Source organism: Salmo salar, chromosome ssa18 (assembly GCF_905237065.1).
Source record: "Salmo salar chromosome ssa18, Ssal_v3.1, whole genome shotgun sequence".
NCBI lineage: Eukaryota > Metazoa > Chordata > Actinopteri > Salmoniformes > Salmonidae > Salmo > Salmo salar.
In genome coordinates this window covers 33,774,276-33,794,467 of record NC_059459.1, presented here as the reverse complement: position 1 = coordinate 33,794,467, position 20,192 = coordinate 33,774,276, and the positions used below count along the sequence as shown (strand labels likewise).

General features: G+C 40.5%; 1 protein-coding gene across 1 annotated transcript in view; it reads right to left on the bottom strand.

The window, feature by feature from the left end:
* The window catches only part of LOC106577282 (protein eyes shut homolog), a 222,385-nt gene that overhangs the window by 178,962 nt on the left and 23,231 nt on the right, over positions 1-20,192 (bottom strand). Inside the window, exons 4-5 of the mRNA XM_045701765.1 lie at positions 7,113-7,227; positions 2,873-3,032 (exon numbers count right to left, since the gene is read on the bottom strand). Coding sequence (XP_045557721.1) covers positions 2,873-3,032; positions 7,113-7,227 — 275 coding nt within the window. The remainder of the gene's footprint in view (positions 1-2,872; positions 3,033-7,112; positions 7,228-20,192) is intronic.

The window sequence follows — 20,192 nt, the reverse complement described above, 5'->3', positions numbered from 1 at the left end:
TGCCTCCAATGTCTGTACAGTTTCCCTAAGAATAAAGGGTAACACTTTATACGAAGGGTACCTACATAGGGACCTTATGACACATTCATAACCCATTCATAACCCGTATATCTGCAGTACGTGAGCATTTCATAAATGCTTATACCATCGGCCGCAAGTTCATATTTTTCTAGTCTGAATAAAAAAACTTAAATATCAGGGGCTTGAGCAATGCACTCAGAAATGTTTGATCTACTCCAGACAGACTGGTCCTGAGGGGCTTTGAGACGGGTTCTGAAATTAAACGGGCCTTCTGAAAGTCCGCCCGCTTCAACGCTTCATAATTCCACATCGAAAAAGGGATCCCTGGATGCCTAGGGCTGTGTCACAAATTGCAGCCTTTTCCCTGCATAGTACATTACTTATGACCAGGAGGAGCCCTATTGGCCCTGGTCAAAAGTAGTTCCCTAAATAGGGAATAGGGTTCCACTTGGCATGGACGCCTCGGAGTGAAGGGTTCCATCAGTCACTGAGGTGCTGCCACATTGTGAGAGACAATTTCCCATCAACGAAGTGGCAACAGATATTTGAGCCTGGCGTAGCACAAAAAAAGCCCTAGCTCATGTAATGCTATGTAAGGATTTATCGGAGTGACAGGTGTGAGTGTGTCAGCTAAGATGGGGACTGAGGTTCTGCTGACAGGATTGAGAGGGACCAAAGACGAAAGACATGAAATGAAGAGAGCCACTTGTTTCTTCTGATGGGTTGTGGTTTGGTTTAGGCTGCTGTATGTATGATGGAGAACTAGATATTTGAATTGAATTCTACTTTTGGGTTCCAAATTAAACATATATCGATAAGATGTGCATTGTTGAACACCAGAGGAAAACACATGAAAGTTATAATCTAAAGACTTGTTTACTAGTATTCCTCGAAAACTCTTTTCAACAGAGTCTAAAATATTTGGAATTTGGTTAATGGACCCAGAAATGAATAGTGTATGATGATTAAAACAAATTGAAAAATGACTTTTCATGGCATCCAGCTTTTTGTACAGGTTTAGAATAAACAAGGAGCATCATTAACTATCAAATGACATGAGTCTAAAATTGTATTGAAATGTTTCTGTAAAGTTAATTACTTTTTTGGTCGAACCCAAGGATTACGCTTTTGCACTTAAAAATAGTTTTAAAAAAAAGTATTTGTTTCATTTTTATCATATCTAAGAGAACCTATATTTGTTAATGTTTTTCCTTTAGGGTGGATAGAAGTGGTTAAATGACTCCAATAGCTGCTGCTTATAGTATTGATGTATTAGACAATATCTTGTTGCTTTCCTTGGTAGGCAGGTTCAATGAAGAAATGTCCTGCAACCTCCGTCTGCCTTTCATATTTTAGACAAAATAACGCAGAATATGGAATAATCCACTTGGAGAGGCATTGTGAAAAGATGAACAATGGGAATGACACATCTTATAACGGGAATGACACGCCTTATAACGGGAATGACACGCCTTATAACGGGAATGACACGCCTTATAACGGGAATGACACGCCTTATAACGGGAATGACACGCCTTATAACGGGAATGACACGCCTTATAACGGGAATGACACGCCTTATAACGGGAAAGACACGCCTTAGGGCAACAATATTAATTTGGGAAGAACATGAACTATGGCCTCCAACACATTCAGCAGATGGCATGTGGAGAGGAGGAAGAAACACTGTATTAAACGTGTGATAGGATACTGCTGATCCAAACACATGAGGAGAAACACTGTATTAAACGTGTGATAGGATACTGCATATCCAAACACATGAGGAGAAACACTGTATTAAACGTGTGATAGGATACTGCAGATCCAAACACATGAGGAGAAACACTGTATTAAACATGTGATAGGATACTGCAGATCCAAACACATGAGGAGAAACACTGTATTAAACGTGTGATAGGATACTGCAGATCCAAACACATGAGGAGAAACACTGTATTAAACGTGTGATAGGATACTGCAGATCTAAGACCAGTAGTATCCAATATGCACTTCAATGTACAAACGTTTCTCTTAAAATGGCAAAATAACTTAATATTTAAAGTTATATGTAGTGATCAATACTCTGAAAATAGTGCATCCTTATAGAGTATCAAAATATTTTCCAAAATAAACACTACAGTAAAATGACTTTTACATAAAACTCAGAAGAAGTGTATAATTTGTATTTCTCAACCTACCAAGGAAGTTGCAGTGAAAACAACCAAACATGTGTATACTTAACGCAGTAGGCGGCAGGTAGCCTAGTGGTCAGAGCGTTGGGCCAGTAACCGAAAGGTTGCTGGATCGAATCCACGAGCTGACAAGGTAAACATCTGTCGTTCTGCCCCTGAACAAGGCAGTTAACCCACTGGATGTTGATTAAGCCCCCCGCACCTCTTTGATTCAGAGGGGTTGGGTTAAATGACTCCTGCACCTCTTTGATTCAGAGGGGTTAAATGACTCCTGCACCTCTCTGATTCAGAGGGGTTGGGTTAAATGACTCCTGCACCTCTCTGATTCAGAGGGGTTGGGTTAAATGACTCCTGCACCTCTCTGATTCAGAGGGGTTGGGTTAAATGACTCCTGCACCTCTTTGATTCAGAGGGGTTGGGTTAAATGACTCCTGCACCTCTCTGATTCAGAGGGGTTGGGTTAAATGACCCCTGCACCTCTCTGATTCAGAGGGGTTGGGTTAAATGACTCCTGCACCTCTCTGATTCAGAAGGGTTGGGTTAAATGACTCCTGCACCTCTTTGTTTCAGAGGGGTTGGGTTAAAGGTGGAAGACACATTTCAGTTGAAGGCATTCAGTTGTACAACTGACTAGGTATCCACCTTTCACTTTCCCTTACCTGTGTAACCAGGGCTACAGATACATCTGTACTGTGGGGGAGCCGTAGGTTGACTTGAGGTGATGCAGGTGGCCCCATTCATACAGCTGTCTGGGTAGATCAAGCAGGCGTTCCCTCCATACTGACAGAACTCCCCTATCCATCCAGGAGCACAGAGACACTGTGAGGAAGAGATGAACCAGTAATCATTGATCTGCAGACAAACACAATCACCAATCTGGTCTTGTAAATCCATACTAACCAGGTCTGTTATTGGACTACATCCTGTATACTCCTACTGCAGTGGTATGCATCGCATATTTTACTGCCAATTATAAGGGTTAAATTAGTTTTTTGGAGTAATGTACATTCTACACAACATACTGCCATGCAGGTTACCAATAGAAAGCAATAGTAATGTCGTCTTTTTGTAGGCATAAATGGTGGCTAACTCCGCACCAGTTCGTTGGCCAAAGCCTCTGGGGAAATTAATGGGGTTTTGGAGTTTTGTTTTTATAAACTCTGAAAATAAGTTCTGTGGTAAACACAGGCTTAGGAGATCCTATACGTTTGTTCAATGAAATAATCTTCATCAGCTAACGTACCTTTTTGTGGAACTTTAAGTATATATAAGCACATAAAGGCTTCATAACTCATAAAGGTCATGTTAACTGACTGATATTATCTTATAGAACAAAACATATAAGTTCTCCTAAGCCTGTGTTAACCTCAGACCTTATTTTTTGGGTTGACCCCAAAACGCCATTCTTTCCCACATAGGAATGGCTGAAGTTTCATTTCTGTTTTTAAGACTTAACTGGTGAGCTCTATGCCTCTACACTAAGGCAACTTCCTGATGAAATCCATACCAGGGAAACCTACAATGGCAGTGAGTTGACCGGTTCACATTGTGCATCTCAACACTAATTTAACTAAAGTTTCATTTAACAGCAGATCCAAGTGCTGATGGGTAGCGTACGGTATCTCTGTTCTTACTAATTAGAAGGTTTCATTTGGTTCTACGACGTGAACGCCAGTACCTCTTCAGTCTACACTGAATAAAGAGGGCAACTTCAGGACACAGTCAGCGCATCTAATGGACAACAGCCCAAATTGACCTGACAAAACGACCTCATCATTTCCCCAGGGGGTAGCAGATCAAGAAATTGCAAAGGAGATGGCTCATTACGCCAGACTAGTGTCAATGTCTTGATTATGACTGACACTGATTGGAGCAAGAGAAATCCACACACAGCAACACAGGCAGCTTTAAACAGTCCTGCAGCTCAGAGTCAGATGCCAATGGCACCCTATTCCCTACATAGTGCACTATTTTTGACCAGAGCCCATACACTACATAGGGAATAGGGTGGCATTTCGGATGCAGCCCCAGAGCCTTCTAAATGATCTAAAGCAACAGACCAGGACTGATGGGGGATAATTAGGAGCTAAGGGCCATGGGCATTACAGCCTGGTTTCAGGTGCCTTCCGATGCAGGATTATGATGAAGTGGGCACAATTTGGGTATTTTATGGTTGTGAAATGGTTTTATGGCTTCAGAAGACGTCATAGAATCCGATTTTAACTGACGGCTCTCTCATTAGCATCATACTCACATTTGCTCAATGTTTTATTTTAATTTGACATTTTCTGCAAACAAATGGTAATGTATAAGCAATGTAGTAGTCAGATAGAATAAATGCTCAATCATCTATATCATGACAGCGTTAGACCAAGCAGATTTTATTGAATGTCCTTTACTTTAAATGAGACTAGAGTATAATCCATGGGATAGATTCAGAAAACAGATGTCTGTACATTTAGGAAGTGTGATACATAGATATACTTTAATACCTATGATCAACAATGTTCATGTCCATGGATAACCCCTAATCACCACCCATAGGAAACCTGTAATCATGTTATGATTTTTGTTTTGGAGATTTAAATATCTATATTTTGTGTTACATGATTAATATACTTTGTTTTCTTGCCACTGTTTCAATATCGTTTTGCTGTCACATTCAATTTCAGCTGTACACTTTGAATAATGTGCCAAGCAGCCCATTTTATCGACTTTGACAGTAGATAGTTAAACCCCACATTGACAAGTTTGCGTTGACGATATGATAAAATACACTGCTCAAAAAAATTAAGGGAACACTAAAATAACACATCCTAGATCTGAATGAATGAAATAATCTTATTAAATACTTTTTTCTTTACATAGTTGAATGTGCTGACAACAAAATCACACAAAAATAATCAATGGAAATCCAATTTATCAACCCATGGAGGTCTGGATTTGGAGTCACACTCAAAATTAAAGGGGAAAACCACACTACAGGCTGATCCAACTTTGATGTAATGTCCTTAAAACAAGTCAAAATGAGGCTCAGTAGTGTGTGTGGCCTCCACGTGCCTGTATGACCTCCCTACAATGCCTGGGCATGCTCCTGATGAGGTGGCGGATGGTCTCCTGAGGGATCTCCTCCCAGACCTGGACTAAAGCATCCGCCAACTCCTGGACAGTCTGTGGTGCAACGTGGCGTTGGTGGATGGAGCGAGACATGATGTCCCAGATGTGCTCAATTGGATTCAGGTCTGGGGAACGGGCGGGCCAGTCCATAGCATCAATGCCTTCATCTTGCAGTTTCTGACCGTTTGAGCAGACACATGCACATTTGTGGCCTGCTGGAGGTCATTTTGCAGGGCTCTGGCAGTGCTCCTCCTGCTCCTCCTTGCACAAAGGCGGAGGTAGCGGTCCTGCTGCTGGGTTGTTGGCCTCCTACGGCCTCCTCCACGTCTCCTGATGGCCTGTCTCCTGGTAGCGCCTCCATGCTCTGGACACTACGCTGACAGACACAGCAAACCTTCTTGCCACAGCTCGCATTGATGTGCCATCCTGGATGAGCTGCACTAACTGAGCCACTTGTGTGGGTTGTAGACTCCGTCTCATGCTACCACTAGAGTGAAAGCACCGCCAGCATTCAAAAGTGACCAAAACATCAGCCAGGAAGCATAGGAACTGAGAAGTGGTCTGTGGTCACCACCTGCAGAACCACTCCTTTATTGGGGGTGTCTTGCTAATTGCCTATAATTTCCACCTGTTGTCTATTCCATTTGCACAACAGCATGTGAAATGTATTGTCAATCAGTGTTGCTTCCTAAGTGGACAGTTTGATTTCACAGAAGTGTGATTGACTTGGAGTTACATTGTGTTGTTTAAGTGTTCCCTTTATTTTTTGGAGCAGTGTATAAATAGATACAATATTTTGTGAAGGTTTTACCTTTTATCATCATATCTAGAACTTAACACTATAATACATTAAATAAACAAATATCGACATAAAATTATCAATACATAGCCATCTACTATCTCAAATGTAAATATTCTTAGAAACAAGTCGATAAAATGGGCTGCTTGGCACATTATTCAAAGTTTACAGCTGAAATTGTGTGACAGCAAAACGATATTGAAACAGTGGCAAGAAAACAAGTTTATAAATCATGTGGCAAAAATAATAGAAATGAAAAGTGAGAAACTGATAGTTTCTAAATATGTAATAAATAAATAAATAAATAGATGAGGGTTAAAGGGATAGTGTGCAATTTTGGCAATGAAGGAAGTTTGAGGTTGTTTTACGAGCCATTGCTAACTAGTGTTAGCGCAGTGACTGGAAACGGCTCGCAAAACTACCTCCAACTTCCTTTATACTGCACGCAGACAAAAATAATGGAATCCACGAGTTCACCTGACTCTGGGTAAAAAAGGCTTCATTACCAAAATCTCGCACTATTCCTTTAACGTCTACCAGTTGCCTGTCGTTTTATTACCCGACATTGGCATACCATAGTGGTGTTCATCGGTTGTTCGTGTTATAAAAACAAAATAACTCCCGAATGTGCACTAACCTGAACTGAGGTACAAGGTGCCCCTATACTAGACATACTAAATCACTACACAAAACATGCCACTTGTTTTGAACATGGAGTGGAAAGGACGAGGCCAAAATGGCCAAAAATAGTGCACTATATAGGTACTAGGGAGCCATTTGGAACGCAGGCAAGTCTATACACTAATGGTTACTGTAGTCTATTGTAAAACATTCCTAATAGCCCCAGGGTGTTTTCTCTGATGTGTAGAGGGCAGAACACTCCCCTGTCCAAGCAGCCCACTAATAAACTATGGCTCATCATATCAAACCTTTTTTTTTGCCTTTCCCACATTTCATTAGGCCTCACCTATTGGCTGACTTACATTATATCCACCAATTACGCTGAGGCACAGTCCCTGGTGCAGACAGTTGACACTGAGCAGACTGCAGTAGTCTATTACCACTTCACAGCTCTTCCCGGAAAACCCTGGCAGGCACCTGCAGAGGAGAGGAGGAGAGCAACTGGCTGTCAGACGTATCAATAACACCTGGCATGATATGTAGACCAGACCACTGATAATAATAAGGACAGAGGAGGAGATGCAGACAAGACGATCATGGTGTGGTAGAGCTGAAAAACAAAGTCACACACTCGTCTCTCCTCGCTGTGGATTTATTTGACCAACGCTTCTGCCAAAGAGCCTTAATCAGGGTAGGATATACCGTAACATGTGTAAGATATAACATCCTTTATCAGGGTAGGCTATAGCATAACATGTGTAAGCATACCCATAAGATGATGCAGCCACCACCATTCTGGAAAACATGAAGAGTGATACTCAGTGAGGTGTTGGATTTGCCAGAAACATAACGCTTTGAATTTAGAACAAAAGGTGAATTTCTTTGACACATTTTTTGCAGTATTACTTCAGTTCCTTGTTGCAAACAGGATGTATGTTGAATATATGTATTCTGTACAGGCTTCATTCTTTTCACTCTGTTATTTAGGTTAGTATTGTGGAGTAATTACAATGCTGTTGATCAATCCTCAGTTTTCTCATATCACAACCATTAAACTCTGTTTAATGTTTTAAAAACACCATTGGTCTCATGGTGAAATCACCATGGGCGGTTTCCTTCCTCTCTGGCAACCGAGTTATGAAGGATGCCTGATTCTTTGTAGTGACTGGGTGTATTGGCACACCATCCAAAGTAGAGGTCGACCGATTAAACGGAATGGCCGATTAATTAGGGCCGATTTCAAGTTTTCATAACAATTGGAAATCGATATTTTTGGCCACCGATTTGCTTTTGATTTTCTTTCTTATTTTCAATGACGGCCTAGTAACGATGGGTTAACTGCCTTGTTCAGGGGCAGAACGACAGATTTTTACCTTGTCAGCTTGGGGATTCAATCTTGCAACCTTACGGTTAACTAGTCCAACGCTCTAACCACCTGCTTTACATTGCACTCCACGAGGAGCCTGCCTGTTACGCGAATGCAGTCAGAAGCCAAGGTAAGTTGCTAGCTAGCATTAAACTTATCTTATAAAAAACAATCAATCAATCAATCATAATCACTAGTTAAATACACACGGTTGATGATATTACTAGTTTATCTAGCCTGTCCTGCGTTGCATATAATCGATGCGGTGCGCATTCGGGAAAAAGGACTGTCGTTGCTCCAACGTGTACCTAACCATAAACATCAATGTATTTCTTAAAATCAATACACAAGTATATATTTTTAAACCTGCATATTTAGTTAATATTGCCTGCTAACATGAATTTCTTTTAACTAGGGAAAATGTGTCACCTCTTGCAACAGAGTCAGGGTACATGCAGCAGTTTGGGCCGCCTGGATCGTTGCGAACTGTGTGAATACTATTTCTTCCTAAAAAGACAGCCAACTTCGCCAAACGGGGGATGATTTAACAAAAGCGCATTTGCGAAAAAAGCACAATCGTTGCACGACTGTACCTAACCATAAACATCAATGCCTTTCTTAAAATCAATACACAGAAGTATATATTTTTAAACCTGCATATTTAGCTAAAAGGAATCCAGGTTAGCAGGCAATACTAACCAGGTGAAATTGTGTCACTTCTCTTGCGTTCATTGCACGCAGAGTCAGGGTATATTCAACAGTTTGGGCCACCTGGCTCGTTGCGAACTAATTTGCCAGAATTTTATGTAATTATGACATAACATTGAAGGTTGTGCAATGTAACAGGAATATTTAGACTTAGGGATGCCACCCGTTAGATAAAATACGGAACTGTTCCGTATTTCACTGAAAAAATAAACGTTTTGTTTTCGAGATGATAGTTTCCGGATTCGACCATATTAATGACCTAAGGCTCGTATTTCTGTGTGTTTATTATATTATAATTAAGTCTATGATTTGTTATTTGATAGAGCAGTCTGACTGAGCGGTGGTGGGCACCAGCAAGCTTGTAAGCATTCATTCAAACAGCACTTTCGTGCATTTGCCAGCAGCCCTTCGCAATTCTTTAAGCATTGCGCTGTTTATGACTTCAAGCCTATCAACTCCCAAGATTAGGCTGGTGTAACCGATGTGAAATGGCTAGCTAGTTTGCCGGGTGCGCGCTAATAGCGTTTCAAACGTCACTCGCTCTGAGACTTGGAGTAGTTGTTCCCCTTGCTCTGCATGGGTAACGCTGCTTCGAGGGTGGCTGTTGTCGATGTGTTCCTGGTTCGAGCCCAGGTAGGAGCGAGGAGAGGGACTGAAGCTATACTGTTACACTGGCAATACTAAAGTGCCTATAAGAACATCCAATAGTCAAAGGTATATGAAATACAAATCGTATAGAGAGAAATAGTCCTATAATAACTACAACCTAAAACTTCTTACCTGGGAATATTGAAGACTCATGTTAAAAGGAACCAGCAGCTTTCATATGTTCTCATGTTCTGAGCAAGGAACTTAAACGTTAGCTTTTTTACATGGCACACATTGCACTTTTACTTTCTTCTCCAACACTTTGTTTTTGCATTATTTAAACCAAATTGAACATGTTTCATTATTTATTTGAGAATAAATTGATAGTATTTATGTATTATATTAAGTTAAAATAAGTGTTCATTCAGTTTTGTTGTAATTGTTATTATTACGAATAAAGTCCCGTGTGGCTCAGTTGGTAGAGCATGGTGTTTGCAATGCCAGGGTTGTGGGTTCGATTCCCACGGGGGACCAGTACTGAAAAAAAATGTATGAAATGTATGCATTCACTACTGTAAGTCGCTCTGGATAAGAGCGTCTGCTAAATGACTAAAATGTAATCTAAATGTAAATGTAAATAAAAATAAAAGTAAAAAATTGGCCGATTAATCGGTATCGGCTTTTTTTGGTCCTCCAATAATCGGTACCGGCGTTGAAAAATCATAATCGGTCGAGGGGGCAGTATTGACAATTTCGGAAGAAATATGTGCCCATATTAAACTGCCTCCTACTCAAACTCAGAACGTAGGATATGCATATTATTAGTATATTTGGATAGAAAACACTCTGAAGTTTCTAAAACCGTTTGAATGGTGTCTGTGAGTATAACAGAACTCATATGGCAGTCAAAACCCTGAGAGAAATCCTAACAGGAAGTGGAAATCTGATGTGTGGAATCACTTTCAAGCCTTTGCCTATGAAACACACTGTAAATTAGGATACATGTAGCACTTCCTACTGCTTCCGCTAGATGTCAACAGTCTTTACAAAGTGGTTTGAGTCTTCTCCTGTAAAAACTGACCGAACGAGAGTCCTGGAAAGTTTGTCATAGGGGGAGGGCCATTACCACTATGACGCGTGTGCCCGTGGGTACTCTCTCGTTCCGAAACGTTTTGTAAGACAATGCAATCGTCCGCCTTGAATATTATTGAAGTTCTGATTGAAAAAGGCCCTAAAGATTTATGCTATACAACCTTTGACATGTTTGAACGAACGTAAATAATATTTTTTTTCACTTTCGTCACGACAAGTCCCGCGCGCTTTGTACATTTTGAGTAGCCTTCGGAACGTGCTAACAAGAAGGAGCTATATGGACATAAATTATTAACTTTTTCGAACAAAACTACATTTGTTGTGGACCTGGGATTCCTGGAAGTGCCTTCTGATGAAGATAATCAAAGGTAAGTGAATATTTACAATAGTATATTTGATTTTAGATGGTTCCAAGATTGCGCTAACCTGTATCGCCTAGCCTATTTTTCTGAGCATAGTACCTCGTTTATTGCAAAGTGTGATTCCCAGTAAAGTTATTTTGAAATCTGACAATGCGGATGCATTCACGAGATGTTAATCTATAATTCTTTGAATGACATTATTATATTTTACCAATGTTTTCGAATAGTAATTTTGTAAATTGTAGCGCAGATTCATCCGGCAGTTTTGGAGGATAAATATTTTCTGAACATCACCGCCATTGTAAAATGCTGTTTTTGGATATAAATATGAACTTGATAGAACAAAAAATGCATGTATTGTCTAACATAATGTCCTAGGAGTGTCATCTGATGAAGATTGTCAAAGGTTAGTGCATCATTTTAGCTGGTTTTCTGCTTTTGGTGACGCCTGTCTTTGCATTGAAAATAGCTGTGTGTAATGTTTTGTCAATGTACTGTCCTAACATAATCTAACTTTATGCTTTTGCCGTAAAGCCTCTTTGAAATCGGACAACGTGGTTGGATTAAGGAGATGTTTATCTTTCAAATGGTGTAAAATATTTGATTGTTTGAGAAATTGAAATTATTAGATTTTTGCTATATTGTCAAGCAATCCCGTTACCGGGATGAGAACGGGAAGGGGTCCCATAGAGGTTAATAAATTCACCATGTTCAAAGGGATATTCAATGTCTGCTTTTTTTGCAAACAAAGTGAGTTCATGCAACTTATTATGTGACTTGTAAGCACATTTTTACTCCTGAACTTAGTTAGGCTTGCCTTAACAAAATGGTTGAATTCTTATTTCAGCTTTTCGTTTTTAATTAATTTGTAAACATTTGTAAAAACATAATTCCACTTTGACATTTAGGAGGGTATTGTGTGTAGGCCAGTGACAAAATAATGTAAATGTAATAAATAATAAATTCAGGCTGTAACATAATAAAATGTGGAAAATGTCAAGGGTGTGAATACTTTCTGAAGACATTGTATGTCTAGCTATAACATCCACACAACAATGAAAAGTACTGTAGTCTGAGAAACATGTATCATGGTTCATCAAACATAACCATGGTACTTTTAACAATTGACAAATGTATTTTGGTAATGGACTGCGATCACTATAAATAAACCCCATTGCACTAAAGTGCTATTGTGACTACAGCATCTACATTTTAGGAAAGTGAAAATCAGGGCCTTTTGCACTAAAGTTTCAAGTGTCATGAATACAACTAGCCTGAACTATCCTCTACCCAACATACAGACATGTCCCCTTCTCTACACTATCCTCTACCCAACAAACAGACATGTCCCCTTCTCTACACTATCCTCTACCCAACAAACAGACATGTCCCCTTCTCTACACTATCCTCTACCCAACATACAGACATGTCCCCTTCTCTACCCAACAGACAGACATGTCCCCTTCTCTACACTATCCTCTACCCAACAGCAATATTTCTAAAACAGACATGTCCCCTTCTCTACACTATCCTCTACCCAACAAACAGACATGTCCCCTTCTCTACACTATCCTCTACCCAACATACAGACATGTCCCCTTCTCTACCCAACAGACAGACATGTCCCCTACTCTACACTATCCTCTACCCAACAGACAGACACGTCCCATTCTCTACACGATCCTCTACCCAACAAACAGACACGTCCCATTCTCTACACGATCCTCTACCCAACAAACAGACATGTCCCCTTCTCTACACTATCCTCTACCCAACAAACAGACATGTCCCCTTCTCTACACTATCCTCTACCCAACAAACAGACACGTCCCCTTCTCTACACTATCCTCTACCCAACAGACAGACATGTCCCCTTCTCTACACTATCCTCTACCCAACAAACAGACACGTCCCCTTCTCTACACTATCCTCTACCCAACAAACAGACATGTCCCCTTCTCTACACTATCCTCTACCCAACAGACAGACACGTCCCATTCTCTGCTGGGAACCCATCTCCCATCCTGAGCTATGGGACTCTGAAATAATGTCATAGGGTCAGGCTGCACCAAGTTCCCATTGTTATTACCAGTTGGTCCCATGTGACACACACAAAGACACACACGCACGCACGCACGCACGCACGCACGCACGCACGCACGCACGCACGCACGCACGCACACACACACACACACACACACACACACACACACACACACACACACACACACACACACACACACACACACACACACACACACACACACACACACACACACACACACACACACACACACACACACACACACACACACACACACACACACACACACACACACACACAAAGCAGTTGGTCCCATGTGACAGACACAAAGGACACACACACACAGAGAGAGAGAGAGCTGTGGGTCCCGTGAGACCATTACCCATTTATCTGGGCACTGCCCTCCCTTGCTCTCCCACTAGAGAACCATTCACCCATGACACTGTGTCATAGGCTCATTCAACTCCCATACGTCATCAGGTCACTCTCATTCAATACTAATATAGCATTCTCCAAAAAAGAGGTTGCTCAAAAACGTTGAATTAAATGATGAAATGTGTTCCGATGTAACTTTTCCACCTCTGCGCCCACCTCTGCGCCCACCTCTGCGCCCACCTCTGCGCCCACCTCTGCATCCACCTCTGCGCCCACCTCTGCGCCCACCTCTGCATCCACCTCTGCATCCACCTCTGCATCCACCTCTGCATCCACCTCTACACCCACCTGACTCAGAGAAGACATTTGAATGTATTGACTGGCCTGAACTTTACCCTTCATATCCTCTGAGTACTATTGCCTGAGACAGCTGAAACAATAGCTCAAGAACAGGGCCTGAAAATCACCCATCCTAAATGGTAAGTACCTATAAAATATTATGCGTTGCCATCACTCTGTGTCATGATCACCAGCGCGCAGTTTTAAAGGGAGAAAATGTATACATTCTTGGTAGGAATGTTAATAACCAACAAATATCATTCCACAGATCGGAGGTAGTGATGGGGTGAATCGATTCAGTTAACCTGTTGAGGGTAGGGGGCAGTATTGACACGGCCGGATAAAAAACGTACCCAATTTAATCTGGTTACTAGTCCTGCCCAGTAACTAGAATATGCATATAATTATTGGCTTTGGATAGAAAACACCCTAAAGTTTCTAAAACTGTTTGAATGGTGTCTGTGAGTATAACAGAACTCATATGGCAGGCAAAAACCTGAGAAAATTCCTTACAGGAAGTGCCCTCTCTGACAAGATCTTGTTCTTCTTGTCTCTGTTTATTGAAGACTGAGGATCTTTGCTGTAACGTGACACTTCCTACGGCTCCCATAGGCTCTCAGAGCCCGGGAAAAAGCTGAATGATATCGAGGCAGCCCCAGGCTGAAACACATTATCGCTTTTGGCAAGTGGCCGATCAGAGGACAATGGGCTTAGGCGCGTTCACGAGTCGACCCCATGCTTTATTTTCTTTCGTCTGTTTACCTAAATGCAGATTCCCGGTCGGAATATTATCGCTTTTTTACGAGAAAAATGGCATAAAAATTTATTTTAAACAGCGGTTGACATGCTTCGAAGTACGGTATTGAGAATTTTGGAAAAAATATGTGCCCATTTTTAACTGCCTCCTACACCAACTCAGAAGCTAGAATATGCATATTATTGTTCAGGTTTGGATAGAAAACACCCTGAAGTTTCTAAAACTGTTTGAATGGTGTCTGTGAGTATAACAGAACTCCTATGGCAGGCAAAAACCTGACAAGGTTTCATGCAGGAAGTGGCCTGTCTGACAGTGGCCTGTTTATTGAAAAGTAAGGATCTTAGCTGTAACGTGACAATTCCCAGGGCTCCAATAGGCTCTCAGGACGCGGGAAAATCATGAAGGTTGACGAGGCAGCCTCAGGCTGAAACAGATTATCATCTTATTCAAGTGTCCCATTAGGTGACAATGGAGTGAGGCGCGTGCGCGATTAGCCCCCGTGGAGTATTTTAATTCGGCTGTTTAGTTTATTGCAGATTCCCGGTCGGAATATTATCGCTTTTCTACGAGATAAATGGCATAAAAATTGGTTTTAAACAGCGGTTGACATGCTTCGAAGTACGGTATGGAATATTTAGACATTTTTTGTCACGCCATGCGCTATGCTCGTGACCGTGGATTACCATTCTGATAGTGTCTAGAACTCACGAACAAAACGTCGCTGTTTGGATATAATGATGGATTATTTGGGACCAAACCTACATTTGTTATTGAAGAAGATGTCCTGGGACTGCATTCTGACGAAGAACAAGAAAGGTAAGAACATTTTTCTTATAGGAAATGTGATTTTGGTGAAGGCTGAACTGCGTGGGTGTCTAAATAACTAGCCCTGTGATGCCGGGCTATGTACTTAGAATATTGCAAAATGTGCTTCATCCGAAAAGCTATTTTAAAATCGGACATATCGAGTGCATAGAGGAGTAATGTATCTATAATTCTTAAAATAATTGTTATGCTTTTTGTGAACGTTTATCGTGAGTAATTTAGCAAACTGTTAGTAAATTCCCCGGAAGTTTGCGGGGGGTATGCTAGTTCTGAACGTCACATGCTAATGTAAAAAGCTGGTTTTTGATATAAATATGAACTTGATTGAACAAAACATGCATGTATTGTATAACATAATGTCCTAGGGTTGTCATCTGATGAAGATCATCAAAGGTGAGTGCTGCATTTAGCTGTCTTCTGGGTTTTGGTGACATTATATGCTGGCTTGAAAAATGGGTGTCTGATTATTTCTGGCTTGGTACTCTGCTGACATAATCTAATGTTTTGCTTTCGTTGTAAAGCCTTTTTGAAATCGGACAGTGTGGTTAGATTAACGAGAGTCTTGTCTTTAAATAGCTGTAAAATAGTCATATGTTTGAGAAATTGAAGTAATAGGATTTTTAAGGTTTTGAAAATCGCGCCACAGGCTGCAAGTGGCTGTTACGTAGGTGGGACGAATTCGTCCCGCCTAGCCCAGAGAGGTTAACGAGAGTCTTGTCTTTAAAATGGTGTAAAATAGTCATATGTTTGAGAAATTGAAGTAATAGCATTTCTAAGGTATTTGAGTAACGCGCCACGGGATTCCACTGGCTGTTACGTAGGTGGGACGAAATCGTCCCACTGGCCCTAGAGAAGTTAAATATGGTGATCTTATTTTTGGACAATATTATATCGATATTTGACCCCAAGTAAACCGCTAGCCGGCTGTACCTGCGCCCAAACTCCGGTATTTGTCATCCTATTAGAGGTCGACCGATTATGATTTTTCAACGCCGATGCCGATTATTGGAGGACCAAAAAAGCCTGTACCGATTAATCGGCCGATTTAAAAAATATATATATATATTTATTTGTAATAATGACAATTACAACAATACTGAATGAACACTTATTTTAACTTAATATAATACATCAATAAAATCAATTTAGCCTCAAATAAATAATGAAACATGTTCAATTTGGTTTAAATAATGCAAAACAAAGTGTTGGAGAAGAAAGTAAAAGTGCAATATGTGCCATGTAAGAAAGCTAACGTTTAAGTTCCTTGCTCAGAACATGATAACATATGAAAGCTGGTGGTTCCTTTTAACATGAGTCTTCAATATTCCCAGGTAAGAAGTTTTAGGTTGTAGTTATTATAGGACTATTTCTCTCTATACGATTTGTATTTCATATACCTTTGACTATTGGATGTTCTTATAGGCACTTTAGTATTGCCAGTGTAACAGTATAGCTTCAGTCCCTCTCATCGCTCCTACCTGGGCTCGAACCAGGAACACATCGACAACAGCCACCCTCGAAGCAGCGTTACCCATGCAGAGCAAGGGGAACAACTACTCCAAGTCTCAGAGCGAGTGACATTTGAAACGCTATTAGCGCGCACCCCGCTAATTAGCTAGCCATTTCACATCGGTTACACCAGCCTAATCTTGTGAGTTGATAGGCTTGAAGGGGTGGGTATAATTTGTAGAACGTTCCAACAGGAATCTGTTCCAAAAAACGTAAAGTAAAAGGTTGCCAACCAACAACGCATACAAAGTAGCAACGCATACAAACCTAGCTAACTAGCTGCCGAATAGGCATCAACTCACCACATAGCTTATTCTTAATGTTTGTCCATAGGCAACCAGAGTGACGACAGACATTTTTCGGAATAAACGTGATGAGTGAAAAACGCAATGAAATAGACCACTCCCTACCCGGTATCTTATTCTGCCGCTATACAACTTTGTATGCGTTGTTTTTTGGCAACCTTGTTATTTACGAAGTTTTTGGAATAGATTCCTGTTGGAGCGTTCCACAACTTATACCCACCCGGCTTGAAGTCATAAACAGCTTGAAGCACAGCGAAGAGCTGCTGGCAAAACGAATGAAAGTGCTGTTTGAATGAATGCTTACGAGCCTGCTGGTGCCTACCAACGCTCAGTCAGACTGCTCTATAGAAAAATATCAAATCATAGACTTAATTATAACATAACAACACACAGAAATACTAGCCTTAGGTCATTAATATGGTCGAATCCGGAAACTATCATCTCGAAAACAAAATGTTTGTCTTTCAGTGAAATACGGAACCGTTCCATATTTTATCTAACGGGTGGCATCCCTAAGTCTAAATATTCCTGTTACATTGCACAACCTTCAATGTTATGTCATAATTACGTAAAATTCTGGCAAATTATTTCGCAACGAGCCAGTCGGCCCAAACTGTTGCATATACCCTGACTGCATGCAATAAACGCAAGATAAGTGACACAATTTCATGTTAGCAGGCAATATTAACTAAATATGCAGGTTTAAAAATATATACTTGTGTATTGGTTTTAAAGAAAGGCATTGATGTTTATGGTTAGGTACATTGGTGCAACGACAGTGCTTTTTTCGCAAATGTGCTTGTTAAATCAACACCCATTTGTCGAAGTAGGCTGTGATTCAATGAGAAATTAACAGGCACCGCATCGATTATATGCAACGCAGGACACATTAGATAAACTAGTAATATCATCAACCATGTGTAGTTAACTAGTGATTATGTTAAGATTGATAGTTTTTATAAGATAAGTTTAATGCTAGCTAGCAACTTACCTTGGCTTCTTGCTGCCCTCGCGTAACAGGTAGTCAGCCTGCCATGCAGGCTCCTCGTGGAGTGCAATGTAAGGCAGGTGGTTAGAGCGTTGGACTAGTAACTGTAAGGTTGCAAAAACGAATCCCCGAAAAAAATAATAATAAAACCCAATTTTTTTTTTTTTTTTAACCTGATATGGATAGGTTTGGATAGAAAACACTCTGAAGTTTCTAAAACTGTTTGAATGGTGTCTGTGAGTATAACATTAATCATATGGCAGCCTTCCCTGTAGCTCAGTTGGTAGAGCATGGTGTTTGCAACGCCAGGGTTGTGGGTTCGATTCCCACGGGGGGCCAGCACAGAAAAAACAAAATGTATGAAATGAAATGTATGCATTCACTACTGTAAGTCGCTCTGGATAAGAGCGTCTGAATCTAAAATGTAAATGTAAAAACCTGAGAAAAAGTCAACCAGGAAGTGGAGGATCTGAGAATTGTAGTTCTTCTTTCTCGTCCCTTTCGAAACTACAGTATCTGTGGTGTTACGTTGCACTTTCTAAGGCTTCCATTGTCTGAATACGCTATTGTCCGGTTGGAATATTATCGCAATTTTACGTTAAAAATACCATAAAAATTGATTTTAAACAGCGTTTGACTTGCTTCTAAGTACGGTAATGGAACATTTTTACTTTTTGTGTCTCGAATTGCGCTCGCGCGTTAGCCTTTGGATAGTGACCTGAAAGCACGAACAAAACGAAGGTATTTAGACATAACTATGGATTATTTCGAACAAAAACAACATTTCTTGAGGAAGTAGCAGTCCTGGGAGTGCATTCTGACGAAGATCAGCAAAGGTAAGAGCATATTTCGAATACTAATTCTGAGTTTAGGTTGACCCGAACTTGGCGGGTGTCTGAATAGCTCACTGTGATGGTGAGCTATGTACTCAGAATATTGAAAAATGTGCTTTCTCCGTAAAGCTATTTTAAAATCTGACACAGCAGTTGCATAAAGGAGTTCTGTATCTATAATTCTTAAAATAATTGTTATGTATTTTGTCAACGTTTATGATGAGTATTTTTGTAAATTCACCGGAAGTTTTTGGTGGGAATACATTTTCTGAACATCATGCGCCAATGTAAAATGCTGTTTTTGGATATAAATATGAACTTGATTGAACAAAACATACATGTATTGTGTAACATAATGTCCTAGGAGTGTCATCTGATGAAGATCGTCAAAAAGGTTAGTGCTTCATTTAGCTGTGTTTTATTGACACATGTCCTTGCTTGGAAAATGGCTGTGTGGTTATTTTGGTCTATGTACTCTCCTAACATAATCTAATGTTTTGCTTTCGCTGTAAAGCCTTTTTGAAATCGAACAATGTGGTTGGATTAAGGAGAAGTGTATCTTTAAAATGGTGTAAAAAAGTGGTATGTTTGAGAAATTGAAATGATTTGATTTTTGAGGTTTTTGTATTTCGCGCCACGCTGTTCCATTGGATATTGGCTAGGCGTTCCGCTAATAAAATACCGATTACCGATTGTTATGAAAACATGAAATCGGCCCTAATTAATCGGCCATTCCGATTAATCGGTCGACCTCTACATCCTACAGCTTGTTCTCCGTCTTATTGTTAAAGGTACAATATGCTGAAATCGCTCCGCCATTTCCTGGTTGCAAAACTTCTAATAGTCTGTCCAATTTCAGTTCATGTGACAAAACAAGCAGTCATTGTGTAGAGAATCATTGTACAATCTAAACCGCTGTGAAATATATTTTCCATAACCAAAAATATTGTATTTTCAGCTGTTTGAAGCTGGTGTACAAAACCGAAAGTGAAAGACACAAAAACTAAACGGTTGAACGGGAAACATAGAAATAGCGCACATAGAACATATCCACTGCTTTTTAGACTTGCTTTCAATGAGAACGACAGATCTATAATGCATATTTCTATGTGAATTTGGTCAAGTCGTCCAAAAAGTTACATATTGCAGCTTTAAATACTGAGCCAACATGTTTTCAGCACTTTTATTTTCATGCCCAGCGGTCTAAAACACTGCATCTCAGTGCTAGAGGCGTCACTACAGAGCCTGGTTCGATTCCAGGCTGTATCACGACCCGGACGTAATTGGGAGTCCCATAGGGCGGCGGACAATTGGCCCAGCGTTGTCCAGGTTAGGGTTTGGCTGGGGTAGG